The sequence below is a fragment of the Colius striatus genome, chromosome 5 (genome assembly GCF_028858725.1).
Source record: "Colius striatus isolate bColStr4 chromosome 5, bColStr4.1.hap1, whole genome shotgun sequence".
In the NCBI taxonomy this organism is placed as follows: Eukaryota; Metazoa; Chordata; class Aves; order Coliiformes; family Coliidae; genus Colius; species Colius striatus.
The window spans coordinates 22,321,228-22,341,122 of NC_084763.1; the positions used below are offsets into that span (position 1 = coordinate 22,321,228).

General features: G+C 40.9%; 1 protein-coding gene across 1 annotated transcript in view; it reads right to left on the reverse strand.

The window, feature by feature from the left end:
* The window catches only part of CHN2 (chimerin 2), a 161,578-nt gene that overhangs the window by 19,160 nt on the left and 122,523 nt on the right, over window positions 1-19,895 (reverse strand). Inside the window, exon 7 of the mRNA XM_061996752.1 lies at window positions 4,657-4,734. Within this exon, the coding sequence (XP_061852736.1) occupies window positions 4,657-4,734 (78 nt within the window). The remainder of the gene's footprint in view (window positions 1-4,656; window positions 4,735-19,895) is intronic.

Below are 19,895 nucleotides of genomic sequence, written 5' to 3' on the forward strand. Positions count from 1 at the left end.
TCTGCTCTTGTTTACCTGTTGGGTAGATGGCTGGATTCCCTGGGATGGGAAAAGCTGCTTTTTACTTTTTATAGAGTAAAAAAAATGGTCATTGCCCTTTTCAAATAAACGTGGTGAAGTTTTAAGCCAAGCATTTGACTTGCTAACGTTTTTGCCCCACTTGTCTGTAGGGTCACACCTAAACAAGCCTGTCATTAACAGGAAACATTCATCAATGCTGAGGGCTCCATCTGAGAAGTGCTGACTGCACATCCTTCCCTTGCTCCCTTCAGCTTGGTGGCCCTCGAAGGTTTAGCTCTCTTCATTCTTTCACTTCAATTTTTCACGGATTTGCGGTTTAGCTCAAATGGCAAGTTCCCAACCGGAATGCCCTGGGAAAAGCGAGTCTTTCTGTTTTTTTGTGTCAAGCTGAATACTCCCTCTCTCTAACTGAAAAGGGAAGACCTTCAGAAGTTTCTTGATGAAGGTGCAAAATCTCTTATGATGTGGCTTTGAACTAAGACTCTTAATGGTTTGCCACTAATTAAAATTGAAAGCAATAACGAAGTTCGTTCTTAGGAACAAAACACTTGAATGCAGCCTTAAGCTTGCACACATCAGTTCTGAAATGTAAATGGGAACTTTGCCTGCAAGATTAGCCTCATCTCTATTTTAAGCAAGGAGAGGTAACAGCAGGTCTCAGGTTCCTGAGATCAGCTTTTAGATTTTGCCCCATCCTGGGTTTTGGCCCATCCTTTATATCTGCACCACTGCAAATGGAGCACGCTTAGACTTTTTGGGAACACGATCAAGATCTATTTGTTACTAGTCCCAACCTTGCAGTCTCAGGACACCTCTCTGTGTATATTCAGCACAGGCTCAGGCTACTTGGTCTACAGCTGACACATAATTCCAACTTTTAAAAACAATTTACAGGGAAGTATTTCTTCATATAAGCCAAAACCATGATGTTTCAGACTACACATTGTACTTTCCTTGTTCAGTCTTTCATCTTTCTGTAATGTCTAACTCCTAAATTTTTCACTCTGTTCTCTTTCCAGCTCTTTCACTGAAAAGCTGTTTCTTGCATTCACTCTCTTTTCTTTGCTGGACAATCTTGCCCAATACTGTGCTGCATGTCTCTTCATATTGCCTTTCTGTGCTCCCACCTTTGCCTTCAGCCCTTTTGTTCCCATGCTTCCAAACGGCAGAATTACCCCCGTGGGTACTCTCTCATGCAGTTTTACTCTGTCTGAGATATGTTCACAGAGGCAGAAACTAAGACCAAACCTAAGAAGTAAGGCAAAACAAAACAATCCCTTAAGCAGTATTGCAGAAACAAACTAAAAATTGCCTTGAATTGAAAAGCATTTTTTAAAATTGGCATTATATGGTGGTGTTTCTGAGATGATTTTGTTGTTTATCTGACTGGGTTTGAAGACTTTTCTATTTTCATCCAAAGAAAATAAAAGGCTTTTAACTTCTGCCTGCATCCACATGCATTTGTACTCTTCTGTGGACTCTTGCTGAACCTAAGCTCTTAGCAGGGAAGAAAAGCTGACTCTGCTGCTATTTTAAACACATACACATAATCTTCATGATGTCTGTAAAAAATACCTCCCTCAAACCCTTTGTCTCCCAGTTGCAGTGTTTATTTGCAGCGATTAACACAAGGGGAAATTTATCCCAAAGCCTCCTTTCTCCCAACAGATCTTCTGACTTTCCAGTAATCAGCTGTCTCTACTCCACTACCCTGCCTGCAAATGGGCTTTGCCCATGCTTTAGTGGCAAACAGGCTTACTATTGTGGTAAACCCACATTATTCGGCTGTATTTGCTCACTTCAAGAAGCACACAGGCCCCTCATGAATTCCCAGCCAGGAACAAAACGCATGGAGCATCTCCAAGGTGCTGCTCTCAGGCACGAGGTAACCTCAACACCAGCGGGGACTCCACTGGAGCTGTCAGGTAGAGCATATCCCGAAGAGCCCGCTGGATCCTAACTGTAATGAGACGCAGGAGGACGTGGTGATCCTGTTAGGCTGATGCCCTCATTGTTACAAAAATACCTGTGTTTTTCTGAACAGTGTTTCAGATATTTTTTCCCTTTCTTGAATTTTTGTACGTCTACACTGGCTTATGCAAAGTTGCCTTGCCAGACAGACGCCAGCCCCAAACCTAAATCCACCCGATTGTGTTGTGTGTTCAGGATGAATCCACCTTAACAAATCAGTTTGGATCCTAATGTTTTTTGTGTTGTTCTTTTGCCTTGATGTCTTGAAATTTGAAAGAGAGGCTGAAGGAGAAAGCACAGATGTTCAGACTGGCATAAACTGGCACCCTCGCTCTCCAAACTCCAGAGCTTCTTTCTAATCTTTCAGTGAGCTTGGAAAAGATGGAGGGAGAGTTATCCTTGCTCTGAATTTGTGCCTCCAGTCTGTTCATTCCTTTTGTTCCTTCTCTCTTCTAGTAGGTAAGATCTTTGGTGCATGACAGACACAAATCTCATCAGCTTTAATAAAAATGTGTCCTTCATTTTTAAGATTCTTCACAGCTGAAGGACAAGACCTAAAGAGTGTCTGTTTATTTATGAAGAATTGCCCATGATAAGACCATGATGGGCACTGTGACACGTGACCTTTGTTCTTATGAATGGAGATGAATGATATAATACGCATCAGTATTCACTTAAAAACAGGGAAGACAACTCTTTGAATGTCAGCAAAATTGCCTTCACCTTCAGAGAAATCCTGTACCACCATAGCTTGAGCGCTGTCAAAAGCCATTAAGAATTTTGCCCTGAGACCCATAAAGCCATTCTTTCTCTTTTAAATAATTTCTCAACCCTTTTATGTAAAGAATATGGAACATACTAAGACACTAGACTTTAATTTAGCTGTCTTTTAAACCCAAATATTCTACTCTAAGCATACTACCTACATATTTTGTTCAACTAGACATGTCTTAATATAGTCCTTTGGAAAACTAATGTATTTGCATAGTGAACATATTTGTTCATTAATTAAATGTAACGCTTTTGATTGGCATTTCTGGACAATTTATCTTTTTAAATGTTTCTTCCATAAGTTTTTATTGCTTTTACTAGGATAAAACAATAATATTTTGCTGACAAGCTTCTGAATAGATATATATTTTAGTTGTGTCACTTTCCAGTTAAACTATGACTGTTTTGAAACAGAGACTGTACAACAGCTAGATTGTGCACACGCGAAGTTAACTGGGCACATGTCCAATTATAAACCAAAGCCAAAACAAGGGGAATTTTGAAGAGGAAAGAATGCACGGGTCAAAGTGGAAAAAAGTCTCAGTCATGAGAAAATATTTTCTAGTTAAACTAAAATAGTTTTGATATTAAAATGATAATGAGAGCAAAACCCAGAAAGAATGAAAGCTGGTTTAATCAAGCGAGAAAATGCAGAGTATTTCTCCTGTTTCTTTCATTGCTCATCAGTGAGATAAATATTGACTTTTCTATAGACTGAGTCAAGGAGGGGGAATGAGAAGAGGGATGCTATTATTTGCTTTGCTCACTGGTATTAATTTATTGATTTACCAACTACAGCAGAAGCACTGCAGAGGAGAGCAGTATCTGTGTGGCAGAAGATGTAGACAAATATGAAGTGAAGCTTTTTTGCTAAACCAGGAAATCAGTGAAATCATTTTAATCAGTGTCAACTCCTTTTTTGACAGCCCTGAAATGAGTATCAGAAAATTATCTTTCTACTAATGAGTTGAACTGTTCTGACAGTGACCCAGATCAGCATCCTCAAGGAGTATTAAGTGAGGTTTCAAAGATGATATGCATTCCTTTCCTGTCTTGCTACTGCCTCTTATCCTCCCTGTATCCATCCCAATAAGCATCAAACCACAATCTGACAGCATTAGATACAGTAACTGGCTGTCATATTCTGAAACCAGTACAGTCCTTTTGGCAAAACATTTTAGTACAAGCTGCCTGGAAGGTCTGTTTCCAGAGCTGAGTCACTTCCCTGCTGCAGCATGCCAGATACAGCACTTGGGGGGAAAAACCCCAAGAATCTGATTTTGTATGTATAAAATTGCAGAGAGATGATCCATTTAAACATCCCTGTGTTTGTCCAGATATTTTAGTTTGACAAGCAAACACAAACTCAGATCCTATAGCTCAGAGGGATTCTGAGAGCATTTCCTTAGCATATGATAGTGGAATAAAAGCCAGGAGACAATACTAGTGTTGTGCTCTGCTTTTTCATTAGGGAGCTCCCTCAGCTTCTCCTGAAATGGTCCAAAATGTTTGCTAGTAAAATGCTACTGGCTTCTGGTAATAGTGAGATTTTGAAAAAAGGTCTTTTTATCATTTAAAAATGGATGTGCTTAAAGACAATCATTATGAAGTATTTTGTTACTGAACAAAAAAAGAAAACTCAACCTGGGAAAAAAGAGCTAAAATGCCAGTCAAATAGTGTAGTGAGTAGCAAAACAATTACTTGGATTAAGTACCTATGTAAAAACATATTAAGAACGCAGTCAAGGAAACATAAGAGTAGAAAGAAAAAAACTTTAACACTTTTGTCAGAGCTAGTATAGAGAGGTGCATGAAAAGCCCAAACACAGCAAAAAATAGAATGCGAGGCATCTAAACAGAACTTTTTAGCCAAAAATAATAGGAAATGCTTACCTTGAAATTGTGTGCTTTTTCATAGTTGAAGTGGTTGTCATTTTGAGTTAAGGCTGCTCTTCTGACCAAGGAGCTGATCTGTGAATAGGCAAAGAGTTTCAGAGGTTGCCACAAAAGTGCCCCCTTGACTCCCACCTTCACTCCCAGTGCCACGGCCAGGAGCTCTTGGCGCTTCCTTCCTCGCTTTGACTTGTGAACAACGGCACAGCTTTTCTCATTTTCCAGCCACAGATCCTCTGAGAACATAGTGCTGGGATCCCAAATCTTTTCCCTGTCTTCCTCGGTGCCCGGGAGCCTGACTGTAGTCAGCACGGTACAGTTTGTCCAACTGCTTCTGATGTTAGACAGCAGATTTGAAGCAGCTGCAGCCCATTCTGCTGAGACCTCTGGCATGTGACTTGAATGGGCCGTCTTGTGGGGCGGAAGGAGCTTCTGCATCTGAATAAGTAACGGCCTGTGCCGTGTGATTTCTTAAGGCAGATGTGTGCCTCGAACAATAGCTTGAATTCATACACTGAGAAACCTCCCCCCCTCGAGTGGTGGTCTCCAGTTAGGTGCTGCCAAAATACCAGCCTGAGGTGTGCGTGTGTGTGTGTCTGTGTGTTCAATGTTACAGCTTCACAACCAACAGCATTTCCAGAGACAGATTGCTTCAACTCCACAGCATGTTAAAAATGAACAAACAAATAAAAAGCCCTGGGAATGCCCAGACAACTGAATCTGATGCTGCATCCAATTACACTCAGACTCAGAGACTTATCGGCCAGCAGTTTGCATGCCAGCAGATTAAGCCCTTAAAACCATGATGATTAATCTTACAAGGCTAAAAATCTCTTGGTTTCAGCTTTTATTTTTCATATGCAGTACAAGGGGAAAGATCCAGCAGCACTCCAAGCACTTTTATGCCAAGTTTTAAACTATTTTGTCAGTGTGCACTTTAAAGCATGGAGCTAGCTCATTTTCAGGGAAAGCTGAAAGCCCAGCTGAGACAATGCAGGCTCAGAAGCCAACATGCAGCAAACACAGCAAGGGGAGCGTAACACAAATGCAAGGCACTCATGCTCACAGCCCTGTTTGCAAAACTGGGGCTGCAAGGTAGCAAGAACAGTGGTCCTTTACTCCAGTTATGTGCATCTATAGATTTGGGGAAGACACAACTGATTTCTAGTGAAAGCTCAGGGACAGGAGGGATCTGGACCTTGACCATTCTGTGCTACAGCTTACAGTGTTACTTTAGGCACCCCATTAATTTCTTCATGGGAAAGTAATTCCCAGTACCAGGACACAGAAGATGTGTGACACTGAATGCTTGGAAGAATGTTCATTGCCCCCTCCCCAGGGACTTCCCTCCCTTGCTCCCTTAGTGATCATGTCCATTCTCCATCTGTAAGAAAAGGACAGGAGTTAGCTGCTCAGCAGAGCACTGTGAGATAGAGTTCTCTAAGGTGTGTCTAATGCTTGTGATGCTGCAACAGAGCAAACTCGGGGGTTACCAGCACTACCGTGAAAACTGGCTCTTGGAACTAGAGACACATCAGCCTTTTACAGTCTGCCTCACTTCAACTTACCTGGAAAATCCATGAAATTAAAGTATTTAATTAACTTACGTTAACTTGTGAAGTTAAACTGGCCTCTATGTTCTTCAGTCTGCTTTTACCTCAGGCTGAAAAGTCAAAAGGCTCATTTAATTTATTTACTAAAACCTCCACCATATAGACTGCCTGCTCTTAGTAAAAGCAATGCTCTCCTGATTTGAAAGCTCGTGGGGACAGATGGTCAGCTACAGTAACATCAGGCCATGCAATTTCAGATAGTGCCCTACTTAGGGTTTTCAAGAAGTTGTGCAACCTGCAAAATCAGCTTCTCAGTTATTAAACAATGCACTTCTATTTATAGGATACTTAATTCCTTTCTTTACCAGGTAACTCATAGCATCTCTTTTTATGTGCTCGCATCCTCCAACGCTCCTGATCCCTCGTAGGGAGGACCTCCACACAACCCCATTGCTCCCCGAGCCCTTGCTGCCCACCCTAGGGCTCACCACTGTTATCTGATGACCGTCTGTGACATGTGTATGAACATTGCTCTGCCTGGAGGAAATCCCTGCTGCTCTTCCGTACGTCCTCCCACTAGTAAATCATGATTTCTGCTACCACAGGACCTTTATCAGCTTTCCGGCAGATGAAGACAAACTACAGCCCCCCAGCTATCACTCAGGGCATTTGAAGAGATGAGGAGCTCTGGTTTTAGGGACACCTCTGACCCCATCAGTGGCCATAACTTCTGTCTGGGCCATCACAAAGGAAACTTTGCAGCAGTTTAAAGTTCTTATGCTCCAGTTTCTGAGTCCCATTTTAAACATATTTACATTTACCTGGAACAAAACTCTCAAAGTAGCTTTGAGTTGTTAGACATCTCTGAAGCTACAGTATCTAAATCCTCATATATGCATAAGCAACTTCTCTCTGACGTCCGGCATAACAGATACAAAGTCAGACTGAGACTGCTTTCCTAATAATGCCCTAATATTGGTATTTATGACACTAGACTGATAAAAATCCCATTATATAACCAATATTTTTTACATAATATGGCAGATTTGATACTCAAGCTCCAGGCTTATGATGCTACATCTTGGAATTTATATTTATTAAACTATTTTTGGACTATCAGTGTCATCCTGGGATCAGACATACAGTACTGTATTTAATGGAAACTCTGAGTGTTCACGCAGAAGCTTTAAATTTAATAGCCTCGGAGGAGGACAGCTCAGCCAAACCAGATCATATGACTAAGGCAGATCAGTATTTACTGTTTACCACACAAAAAATTTTATTTATCCCCTAGGTTGCTTCTTCTGCCTCACTTGGGTAGAATATTTAGACAGTTGATTAGACAGTTGATTAATGGGATCTCTTGAAAACACAGGATGTGTACAAAAGGACAACAGTGAGAGCATCCTCTTAGGAAGCTTAATCATACAAAGTCCTACCAGGTTTGGTGTCTAAAATGATGCTGTAAAACTGAGATGAGCTGGATCACATATCTCTTTCCCTCTAAAAAGTAACAGCAATGAGAATTTCTCGGCAGCAGCAAATTCCAACATACAGATACTGCAGACCAGCTCCAGTGTTCTCTTTTACCCATTTTCTTTACACAAAATTTACTGCACAGGTTGTCAGCTCATTTAAAGAGCATCTCTTGATCGAGTTTGCAAGATAGCCTGCAGCTAAGGTGGAGAAAGCCAGCAGATAAAGATATTATTGCTGGTTGCTACTGAGTGTGTAAGTTACGGAAGGCCTGAAAAGCAAATATGGGCTGTCTGCCTTTTCAGATCGAAGGACTTCTGTATAACATATGATTTTAGTTTACTAGTCCCTCTGTAAAACGCATGTACTGTGTAACAAATTGGGTATTTACAGCAAAATAAATGTCACTGAGCCAGACCAATAAAACTAAAAAAGGAGGAGGGAGAGCAGACTGATCTGGTGTGCCATTTCCAGCAGCCTTTACAGAGTGAGCTGAACCATGCCATTGTCTCTCTCCTCAAACACTTGCGTCTTGTTTGCTAACAAAGACCTCAGAGGCAGAAAAAAATAAATGGTAGTATGAAAAGCTTTCAGTTTGGTATATGTGCCATGATTTCTGTTGTAGCCATGTGGGCAGTGCTGAGGACTTGACTCAGTAGAAGCAAGTGGTGGGGGAACTTTGTACGCTGCCCAGCTCCTCTGTGCCAGCTCCAGTGTGGCAGGAATTGATGCTGCAGGAGCAATGGCTTCTTCTTCCCGGCCACCACGGTGGCTGGGAGGGGGGATTGAGTGGCAGGTCCTTGGCTGTCTGTTTAGCCTGCTGAAAGGCATAACTACAGCGGGCAGAGGAGCAACATGGGCAAGTCTCCTTGGATGACACCGCAAGCGAAAGGGAGCTTGCTCTGTGATGACAAATTGTGACAAATCCATGACTGATCTTTAACTAAATACACTTAACACCGCACACAGATACAGTCACCGGTCAAGGAGAGGCCCGTTTCCTTGCAGGCACGGCATACTCGGTGATCTGCCAGACAGATTATGTTTGCTCAATTGCAAACATGCCGTGGAGATGACACATGGTGCAGGAATCTCACAGCTACTGGGTTTTTCCTGGTTTTCTCCCACAGAGCTCTTCCCACGATGTGCTCAGCAGACAGCATCAAAGAAACTGACCCTCAGCAAAACAACAGGGCACAGAGGTGAAATGTCAGCACCCGCTAGTCAGCCAAAGGCCTTCGCCATACCACAATGCCATCAGTCCATGCCTCCCACTGCCATGGCACTGGGAGCTGCCATTAAAAGACTTCTGTGCTGCTGAAACAGTGCGAGGAAACAAGCACCCAGCAGGAAATGTACTGGGCACAACAGAGAGCACAATGCCTGCAGAGTGGTGCTTGCCAATCCCATCTTGCAAAACTCACTTTCCTAAGAAACTGTCCCTCCAGTGGGAACGGTCTTGACATCAGTTGGGTCAACAGACACCACAGAGCTAAGCAAGGCCAGGAAGCTCCACCACAAAAAGCTTGGGGTTAGTAGAGGAGTCACACTGCACAGAAACCAGGGTACTGCTGCTCCCTGGTTTCCTTTTGGGGGAATACAATCTGCTTGCTTCTAGGGAATCAGAAACAGAAAAAAGTAATTGACATTAATTTTCTGCTACCTTGCCCTGTTCAATAGAGCTCCAGCTGCAATTACTGAGAGCTGCCTCCATATGAGGGTCCATCTGGGCTCCTCAAGGGTGCCGCCTTGTCCACTGAAAACCCAAGTCTCTCCTTTCCAGAAAGAAAAAAGCATTCAAGTGAGCTGGAGCTCAGTAAACCAGGCATTATTTAAAAAAAGCATTTTTTTTTTAAAGGATTAAGATCTATCTATAGTATCTCTACATTTTTTACTCCGTTTTTTAAATAATCACCAGACCCTCTGCAAACCATGAGTTTGAAGAGCTGACAATAATATATGTTTATGGCATCTACACTGGACTCCTATTCTGGAGAGCCTGAGTGCACTTCCATTACCACCAGTCCCACCTATCTTATAAGGATAACCCACTTCAGAGCAAAAGGAACCATTCATTTAGGAGGATGCCTGCAGTAAATACTCTGAAGTGAAAGTTATTAACATTTTAATCTTTATACCTCTCTTAAATTAATGTGATTGATTAGCAGCATCACAGTTACCAGTTGTCATTTATAAGCACTTCTTTCTGACACGATATTCAGTCCCCTCCCTCGCAAATGAAGGCGTAATTTACCTAGACCAAATGGAAATATAATCTCCCTTAAACTTCAGATCCCCTTCTGAATTCTCCTCAAACAAATTTTTCTGTGCTTATCAGGATTATTTTTCTCAAACAATGTAGTGAGCCAAACAATACAACAGCCAAAGGTGAAATGCTGTAGAAATGGGAAGGCACTATTTTAAAAATAATCGTTGCTATAAGCCTCTTATAGAGTATTAATATAATAAACTATTGTCTATTTTGGAACAACTGGAGGTTACATTAGGTGGTATGCAATTACACAGTCATCTACAATTAAAAAATAACGGATGGACTAAAACAGCATCAATGAGTTGGGTATTTCACATCTGCTGTTGTATTTGTCTAAAATAGTATTTTGGTTTCTTATTTTTGTAAACTATAATAAATATGCACTGTGTTACAAATACAATGTCAGTATCAAAGAAGAAATAGTCCAGAAACAAGGATCTGGGTATAAGATGAACAAATCCAGTGATTCCCTGTAACAACATGGTAACAGCAGGTCCAGGCAATTTATTGCCTTGACTTCCTTTCGTCCCACTCTCTCCTTTTATCCTTCCCAATCCATCTCCAATACTTTTCAAGGTTATTAATGATGTTTTCCTGGCCAAGTTTATGCTCCTGTCCCCTGTGCTTAACATTCATGATCCAAATAGTGGCAGAGGGATGGAAGAGTCAAGGTGTGAGGGCTAAGTGGGGATGATGAGAGCGGAGCTGGAGAATGCTGCCATTGCTGCTGCCATGGAGGAAGACAAGGAGCAGGTTTGCCATGGAGGGGCTGGCAGGAGCCACTTTATCTGCAAACAGGGGCTTTCTCAAGCAAACTGCTCTAAATTTATTTCTGAAATACTTCTTGATCTCTGTGTGGATACAACACATGCGACCAACTGAATTTGACTGACTGCAGTGTACTGAATGAGTATTGGTATCACTCCTATAAATTAAAGCATATCTGTGATTACATCTGGTCTGTAGACAAACAAAAATTCAAACATAATATAATATATTTGTAAAAAATCTTTAGTGATGCAATTATGTCATTTTTGTTGGCAACAAACCTAACAGTGTATTTTTCTAACAAATAGTTATTTAAGAATAAAATGGATGGAGGGATGGATGGCAGGTGTCTAATCTAAAGCAGTAATGTAATCTTTCTTTATAACCAAAGGAGAAATTCAGAAACCCGTGATTCATCCTCTGACATATCAGGTGTAAAATGTGTGAGCTTGAATTGCCTTCTTGCAGCTCATTATATTTCATATAATGAAATGAAGGCCAGCTAACTTTTTTTAAGATATTCAAAATCAGGTAAGGTTAATCTCTCTCTGAACTCTTTTCTATTTCAACTTTTCTATTATCTATTAAATTTTAGACTAAATTAAGGAATAATTTATGTTATGAGCCCCACACATATCTATGAGTAATTACAGAACAATAACTGTATTTGTTTTGGTTATCAATACCACCCATGTTTTAGACCTAAGACTCACGCTCTGGAAATATGCAATACCCAGTTTACTACATCATTTGTTACACAGCTGCACGTGCCTTGATAAGTTTATCTGGGCTCATTGGATGAACTTTTTAAAGAAGTATAACTATAGAGGAATAAGTCTGTAATTAATACAAATTTTTGATGCTGACTATATAAGTAGCCAGTAATTTGACAGTTCACCCACAGAGGAAATAACCTAGCAACATAATGAACTTAACATGATATACAATGGCATCTCTGAACTAAGAGGAAAGTGACTCATACTCTCTGCAAGATATGGGGCTATTAGTCAAGAGACAGAGATTAAAAAAAAATCCTAAACATTATAGTTTTTATCCAGACTCCCAGTGGATACTGGCTCGGCACCACATAAGCTCTACGTGTATAAGACTCCCTCTTCTTTTTACATTTTCTCTATGAAGCTCTTGCTTTCTGAAAACACAGCACTTTGTTTATGAAAGCCAGCCTGCCATTGATTAAAACCGTCATTGCCCTGCAAGGAGAATGCAGAGCCTGAAATAGAGCCAAACCTGCTGAGCTACCACAATGAAGCGGAGAAGTTAACACGCTCACTTCCCGGTCTGGGGAGAGAGAGGAAGGCAAGAACATCTCCCCTCAGAAAGGTGACTCCTGTGAGTGCAGTGCAGTGCCCTTGGAAGGATGAAAAAGTGGCTAAAGACACCCTAAGCGCAGCAGTCCCGCCCTTGGGGCCCTTTCGGCTTGCTCTGTACGGTTGTCATTAACCATAACTGTGCATTAAAGGAGCTGGTTGGGTGCCACGCTCAATCACAGGGTTAAATTGAGGACCATGTTTTGTGAGATTGCATTAAGTCTGTTTAATGTCAGGACATCAAATGAATGAGCTTGATAATAAATCCTAGTTCTATACAGCTGCTGGTGAGCACAAGGCCTGGATGTCCGGATGTGTAACAAGGCATACTGTCAAATACATACATAGCACTGCACACAAACATCTAGGTCAACACTTTTGGGATAATTCTTGCTTCTCTGTCTCAAACACTACTACATCCTACAGGCAGATGTTACTTCAAAGCAATGCAGTAAGAAGCTATCTGCTCTGTAAAACTTAACACAACAAAAATAAATACACTTAAAAAATAAACCGCAGAAAGTTCTTCTGTTTCTCACTTTGAGCTCTTATACTATACATTAGCGGGAGTAAACTTCACTCAGAGACCAACTCAACCTTGCAGCATATGCTATAGGCTGAATCTTATGGACCACAGTCAGAGCTTCTGTTCATATAGAGAAGAAAAAATGCACCCCTCCTGGGATTATGACAAAACGTGGAGGAAAACAGGCTTCAGGAAAGTTTCCCAGAAACCACAATGTCAGACAGCAATGGCATTTATTTTTGGAGCCACTAACAGCTCGGCAGAGCAAGCTGATTTGTGGAAGGGCTGTAAAGCTATGTCGAGAGGATTGCCAGAACGTAAAGTATGCTGTGGCAGTCTCAGGAACAAAAAGCAGGGGACTGAAAACAAGCAGCTTTCGTGTGGGTTAAGGAAGAGATTTATTTTAAGTGAAGAAGAACAAATAGTTTGTGAACTGGTGATTCACAAACTGGTGATCATCTTGTCTAAAAAACTGGCAATGCATAAAATCATTCCTGGACAGTAACAATTCAGGAGTGCATTCTCAGTGGTGTAACATTCTGTTCATTCAGTGGTCACAGTGAGATCGAGATGATAAGGAATTTGCAGGGAGGAAAGTGCCAATATCAGCATCAAGCAAAAAAAAGGACTTTTGTCTAGTTTTGTCAGTTTCTGAGTGGTGCAAAGAAACTCTAAAGCTTTGACCTCAAACAAATAAACAGCATGACTGAGTTACACTGCTGCTCAGCAGTCACACCTTCAGGTGAACTACACAATACAAGGGCCTAAAAATATAGTCATGTGTTTTCCATCATTAGTGATATTTGTGACTCCTTTCACTGCAGCATCTTGTGACTTCTTCTTGTAAAAGTGCATAAATTTGGTAAATAATCTGAAGTGAAAGGAATTACTCATGCCATTTAGGGCACAATGTAGGCAATTAGCAAATCATCTTTTCAGGTTGAAAGTACTTTTTAACGAGTATTTTTAACAAAATACTATTTAACAAAGCCTGAGCCAATCAGAGTCAAATCCTGCACTGTCATCCCAAAATAAGTGGTAAGGCTGTATGACCTTTAGTGTATCGCTGACTAATGGCTTTAAAATCTGTGTTTTCTTAAAAGCAGAGCAGGAGTCCATGTAGATAAAACTGATGTGGGGTTAAACAAAAGACATGAGGCTCTGTTGTCAGCTGTGATCACTTAACGTATTTCATGATATGCATGAACTTCACCCCATATATTATGTTCCCCTGTGGTAGATAAGAAAGTTTCCTATGGCACTGAAAGAGAATAGCTGCCAAAGAACTAGTACCACTTATTGAAAAGTAGAAAGCCACTTGCAAGAACGGGCAATTTCATCCAGTGGAGTATGTACCTTCCTCCAGCTCCTTCCAGCTATCCCTGCAGAAAAAGTAGCTCAAGGCAAAACCAACTTCTTCTCTTCCTGAATGAAGCTTCTAAGCAGCAGCCGGCCCTTGCTCAGCTTTTTCCTCACAAACAAGCAAGGGAACAACTATATGCTGCAGACTGCACATGAAAAGCATTGCTCACTGCACTTCCATAAGAGCATTTTATAGGATACACAAACCACTTCATATCACACACTTTGAACTTGTATAAAGTACCAGAATGTATGCAAATGGTTCTATTTTCCCTTGGAAAGACTTGTTTTGCGTTGTGCTTGCTTTGCCTGCTGCTTGAAGTTGGTTTTGTTACTCTACTGCTCTGTGGGTAAGTAGTGGTGTGGCTGTTCCTGAAAACACATATGCATTTCCATGGCCATTAAAGAAAAACTCAGACAAAGACTGACCCCACTTCTCAGACAGTGAATGAACACATAAAGGCCATATAATCTTAGTTTTATTGTTCTATACAGGTGTCATTTGACCCTGATTATCCTTAAAACTCCCTGTGACCTGCAGCCTGCTGCCCTCTGGTATGAAGCAGTGGCTTTTGTTCCTGATGGTACATCATGCACAGCTGCTTCCATCATTGTTTGGAGGGGGACAGATGGCTGCTCTCAGAACAAAAAGGAGATTAAAGAAGAACTGAAGGAATGACATCACTACCCAACCAGTCTAGGACTTAATTCTCAGGACCCACGAGGCTATCACAAGCATGAACTCAAACTCAGTGGACTCTGCCCGTCGAAAGGAAAAAAGTTGTATTTTGCAGAATGAAAGACGCTTCTTTTGAAATATGTAGTTGCCACCACTCCAATATTTATATTTTTACATACAGCTGTTTAGCTAATCTGAATAGATAGTGTCCTATCAGCAGCAACCCTTTTAAAGTACTGAAAAAGCAAGACCTGAACAGTACCCTGCTTCTATCCATGTCCGTAGTTCAACTGCAGTAACTTGGTTTACAGCTTATTTATTTTGTTTTTCTCGTGATGGGGGGGTTCATAGGAAATGGTTGAGGAGATATAAAACAGAATAAATGAGTTTCACCATATCCTGCTAAGATATTTTTGTAGGTAAATGATTTCATCCATATCTCATGGATGCCACTTAAGTCAATGGAATGAAAACAACAAAACCTTAGCTGCAGAAGTAGTTACCTTTGTAGTCACTTTTCTGCCTCGAATTCAGCTTCAGATCAATGAAATCACTGAATTCTCTCCTCTTTGATCACTGAACACGAAATCATGGCAGCTGTAGCAGTACTCCAGGACAGCCTCCTTGGGCAACTATGAATAGCTTCAGTGGACTGTGATCTTGTCCACTAAAGTATTTTCTGTGGTTTACCTAGCTAGCATTTATCTGTGTTTATATCTTTTCTTAAGTACATTACCTGATTATTATTTGGGAAAGAGGAATTTGCCTCTGTGCATGTGTGGTACTTGATGCCATCACATTTTTCTGCAGAGCACAGATTTTTGCTTTATGACAGATAAAGTTCCTAGCAAAACCATGCAAAAAATCATGAAACAAAAATTCCAAACCCGAAAGAAAGTGGTAATCTCCAAGCAAAAAAGTTAACAGTATAAATAAAGTGCAGTATATAAAGTGCCATGGAGATATCTTATGTTATCAACAATCAGATTTTTGAATTCCAACTGTTGTAACACCATTGGCCACATAGTCTAGAGTAAAATAATTGACCTCTCTGTGCCTCCATTTTCCAGCTGTAAAATTGACATAATACAAGCCTGTCCATGATCTTGGGGCTTCTGTAAGTTGTAATTAGTATTTACAAGCCTCTGTTAAGGTTTCGGAGGAACAGCACAACAAAAGTACAATTTTATAAGGAACAGTAATAGTTTGGTAAAATTCTGCAAACATTTTTAAAAAATATAAACCACAAACAGACATATTCTCAATCTGCTGTGTTAAGTGGCTTTTTACATTTCAGTGATGTTACTGCTTTTAGGAATGCCTCACTGAAGACACTCGTCAACGTGGCCATGTAGCTACTGCCATGCTCTTTATGTTACCATCAATAAATATTGCCAAGAGCAGCTGAAATTATTTTTTTTAACTGTTTTATTTCACCCTCTCTGTGAAACAACTGACAGGCATTAGACATGCAGGAATGCCACCATATGAAGATGAAATCATTCTGGAAAGAATAAAAGAACTCCTCAAGGGTAAAAAAGGAAGGTATTGAGCACCTCCTGTTTCCTCAGAGACAACAAGGAGTAAACACGGGCATCACTGAGATCAAGAAAGGCCCTAGCATTTTCTGTCACTGAAACAATTTCTTCTTTCCTTGAGTAAGTGGGAGCAACAGAGATGCACTCCTCCCCTCAGCCTGAGCTGAGGATGGGACCTGTCATCCAACAGTGCCCCACTACAGTTCTTGCCTCAGCCTCAGCACCCAGTTTTACTCCTAAACACAGATCAGCATCCATGGCAGACGTCACTATTTGTGGTTTTGTCTGATGAACTAAGCTGAGCCTTTTTCTTCTTGCGTCTAACCATCCCGAGTAAGGTTCAGATTATCCCTTCAGGCACAGCTGTACAAACCAGCTCTATCCGGAAGACTTCTGGAGCAAACCTGTGGCTTTCAGAAGATTTGCACAGCTGCAACCAGCAGATGGGAACGCAGAAAACCATGATGCTGATGAGACAAGAGACACCACAACTCCCATCAAAAGCACTTTGAGTTTTACTGTCTCAGCAATGCTGAGGGCAGCATCAGCATACACCACAAGGGCCCGACTCGGCGATGTGCTGCACGTCTTCCACTGCCACTAATTCAGGCATTCAGCACACCACAGTGTTAGACGAGACGTTATGATAGAAAAGGGAGAGGACTCATTTGCTTTGTAAAGTACCTAAACTTTTCACTTTGCTAATCTGAAGAGTAGAACAGCATATTAGTCAGTATGTTTGAATTTGAGGGAGATTTTTCAGGGAAACATATTTTGTCACAGCATATGTGACTTACCAGACTGGGAACTTTACATGGGGAAGTTCTGACTAAGATCCAAATTCCTTTTTTTTTTTTTTTAACTGAGGAAATATTTAAGTTTGACATATTTTTAAAAGCAATTTTATGTTTCCAGTTTGAAATGCCTTGTTAAAAACAGTTAATAAACATTAAAAATATTTGGAACAGTTTCAGTCAAACTAACTCAAATCTTCTGCCTTTTATCATGCTTCTTCAGTGCCCAGTCTTGAAAAGTTGATTTTTAAAACTTTTCTTGCAATCCAGAACAAAGTAAAAACAAAAGTGCAGAAACTTCCCACTACTATTAAAATCATGCACTACTGTGATTTGATAAATGTTAGTTTCAAAGGCAAATCTCTACTGATGACTGCCAAGTAAAGTTCTATTCCCCTGAACAAGTTTAACACAGAGACAAAGAGGCTTTGCATTTATTTTCCTTCTGTTAATGAGTTGTTCCCCCAGGGATCTTTTAATCTGCAGTGACAGCCTCAGTCCCACCAAGAATGGCTTTTCTGCTACTGAAACAAAAGACACATATCTAAATACTTTTTAATTTCAAGCAGGAAAGAATCTTCTCTTCTTGTTGAAGGAAATAACGGGAAACGACTCATGCCTTAGCAGGCTGAATCACAATCTTCTCCTTTCATTTTTGCTCTCCTGGAACTCTGAGTGAAAGACAGTCTTAATCCAGCCAGTATGGGAAGGAGCCACACCACAGCCATGGCCTTGCAAAGGCTGATAGACAAGAAGCACCCCTGAAGGAATCCTGTGGAAAGACTCTCAGCTATTTGCAAAGTATCGCGCTTCAGCCCCAGCGGAGGGGACAGCCATACTTAGACAGCATTAATGAAGGATTTACTCAGCCAGCAGCAAACAATGCCACATTTTAAACCTCAAGTTTAAACAAACTAATCAAAGACTTGCCAGTGCACAAAACAAAACCTAAACTCAGACTTTCCTGCGTTGAAAGAAAAACATGTATTTTTGGGTGCTACATTTTCACACCACACTAATTGCTTCCATTTATATTAATTTCCAAATTAGACAAAATTTGTTTTCATTGCAACATAAAAAATAACAGCTTGTTCGCTACACATTTTGAAAAATAGGCTAGCACTGTATTGCCCATTTGATAAAGTAAGGTAGCTTATCACTTAAATGCATTTTCACTTCATTTTAAAACCATCTAATTTGCTTTCAGAACTTTAACAAGTTAGTTTACCATTGCTGTAATACAGGAAGATTTCATTAAACAACCCCCCACCTTCTATCTGCATCATCATGATTACATGCTGCCCTTGTTTTATTTTAATTTATGGCAATTTTTTGCAACTTGCCAACATTGGTTCTTCGAAATTCAACAGAAATACAAGATTGACATAGAAAGCAAGCCACTTCCATTTCCCCTGTGTTCCACATTTCAGTCACACTCCAGTTTCACAGCTTTCAGTGCAGCATGGTACTTGCAAGGCACCAGATCTGGAGACTTTCCTGATCTCTAAGGTGAGGTCTTCCCAGTTGAGGGCTTTCTGCTTTTTTAGTATTCTTCATAAACTTCAGCAGTGGCAAAGGCAAAGATAAAGGTTACCTCCACAGGCAATGGTTCATAAATCCCAACAAGCTTTGTAAGTCAAACCTCAACATCCTAAATTGGTTTGCAAACTAACAAGCAAAATGTGCCTTAAAACACATGTACCTCTTGCTCCACAATGCATGAGCCACTGAAGAGGCTGCTTCTCTAACACTGGTTTCTAGCTTGGTTTTTACAAACAAGCACCAGCAATGGGACAGATTGTGGTGGCAATGAAAATTTCTAAAGGAAACCACTGCAACCCCCAAACAGATGCAGATTTTTAAAACCTTAATAGATACTACCCTCAGCTGCAGGGCCTAGTAATAGGCACCAGGCAAACATGGGTACCTGAAGGAGCAGTTGCAATTCCCAACAGACTTTCAGGTTGCTTCATCACATCACCCAGATTCAGCTCCACATCATCTAGAGCTTGGTTGTGCCACTGACTTCCACATTGCTGCCTCTATCCACACAATGCAAATGAACCAGGTGGTGTTGAGAGAAAAGCCCTACACCTCGGTACCACTGCAGCTGCACGGAATCTGCAAGGCAGAGGCAAGGAGGAGCATTGTCCCAGCGAACTCCTGGGACAAAGATCCAACACCTGAAAACAAGCAAGGGGTAGCTCTCAGCTAACAACAAAATCACAAAAAAGCAATTACAGCTGTTCCTCCAGAAGTTTACACTGACAGTCTGATGACCATCTAAGCAGTGTGAAAAGCACATACCTTTGCTAATGAGAGGAAGAGTTAGGAACCATGAAGGTACCAACTCTCTGGTTAGGTCCAAGTGCCAGGTTTTGGCACATCACTTCTTAACAACCATAGCAAGTGCTTAGCACAAATGAGATCAGAAGGGCCTCGGAGATCAATCAGGGATAAGATTAGCTTCTTGGTTTCACACAGACTAATGTCACGCGAAGCTTATGCTACAGGTGAAAAAGAACAGTGAAAATTATGGCAGATTTTTCCCCTACCAGGGGAAAAAAGCAACCAGCTGGGCAATCACATTGTTCTCCTGAAGAGTTGGAGCTGCTCTCTAAAGCACTCCTCCTCCAAAAGTAGAACATCAAAGACAACTTATGACTGCAGTACTTTTATTTCTTAGTTTTGAATGACAGAAAAGTTCCACTTGAAAGGACAAAGAATTCAGTGAATCTTCAGCCAAGGCCCTTCTGTAGTTCAGCACCAGCTGTACAGAGGGATCTCTGCCATCTCATAATGACAAACTTTTACCCTATGTATTTTTCACCTTCTGCTTCCTTCCCTTGTGTCTTCGCAGGTTAGAAGTGTGGCATCCATACCACTGAACACATTTGGGCCACTATTTTCATTGTGGTTTTATGTACATATCCATACTATCGA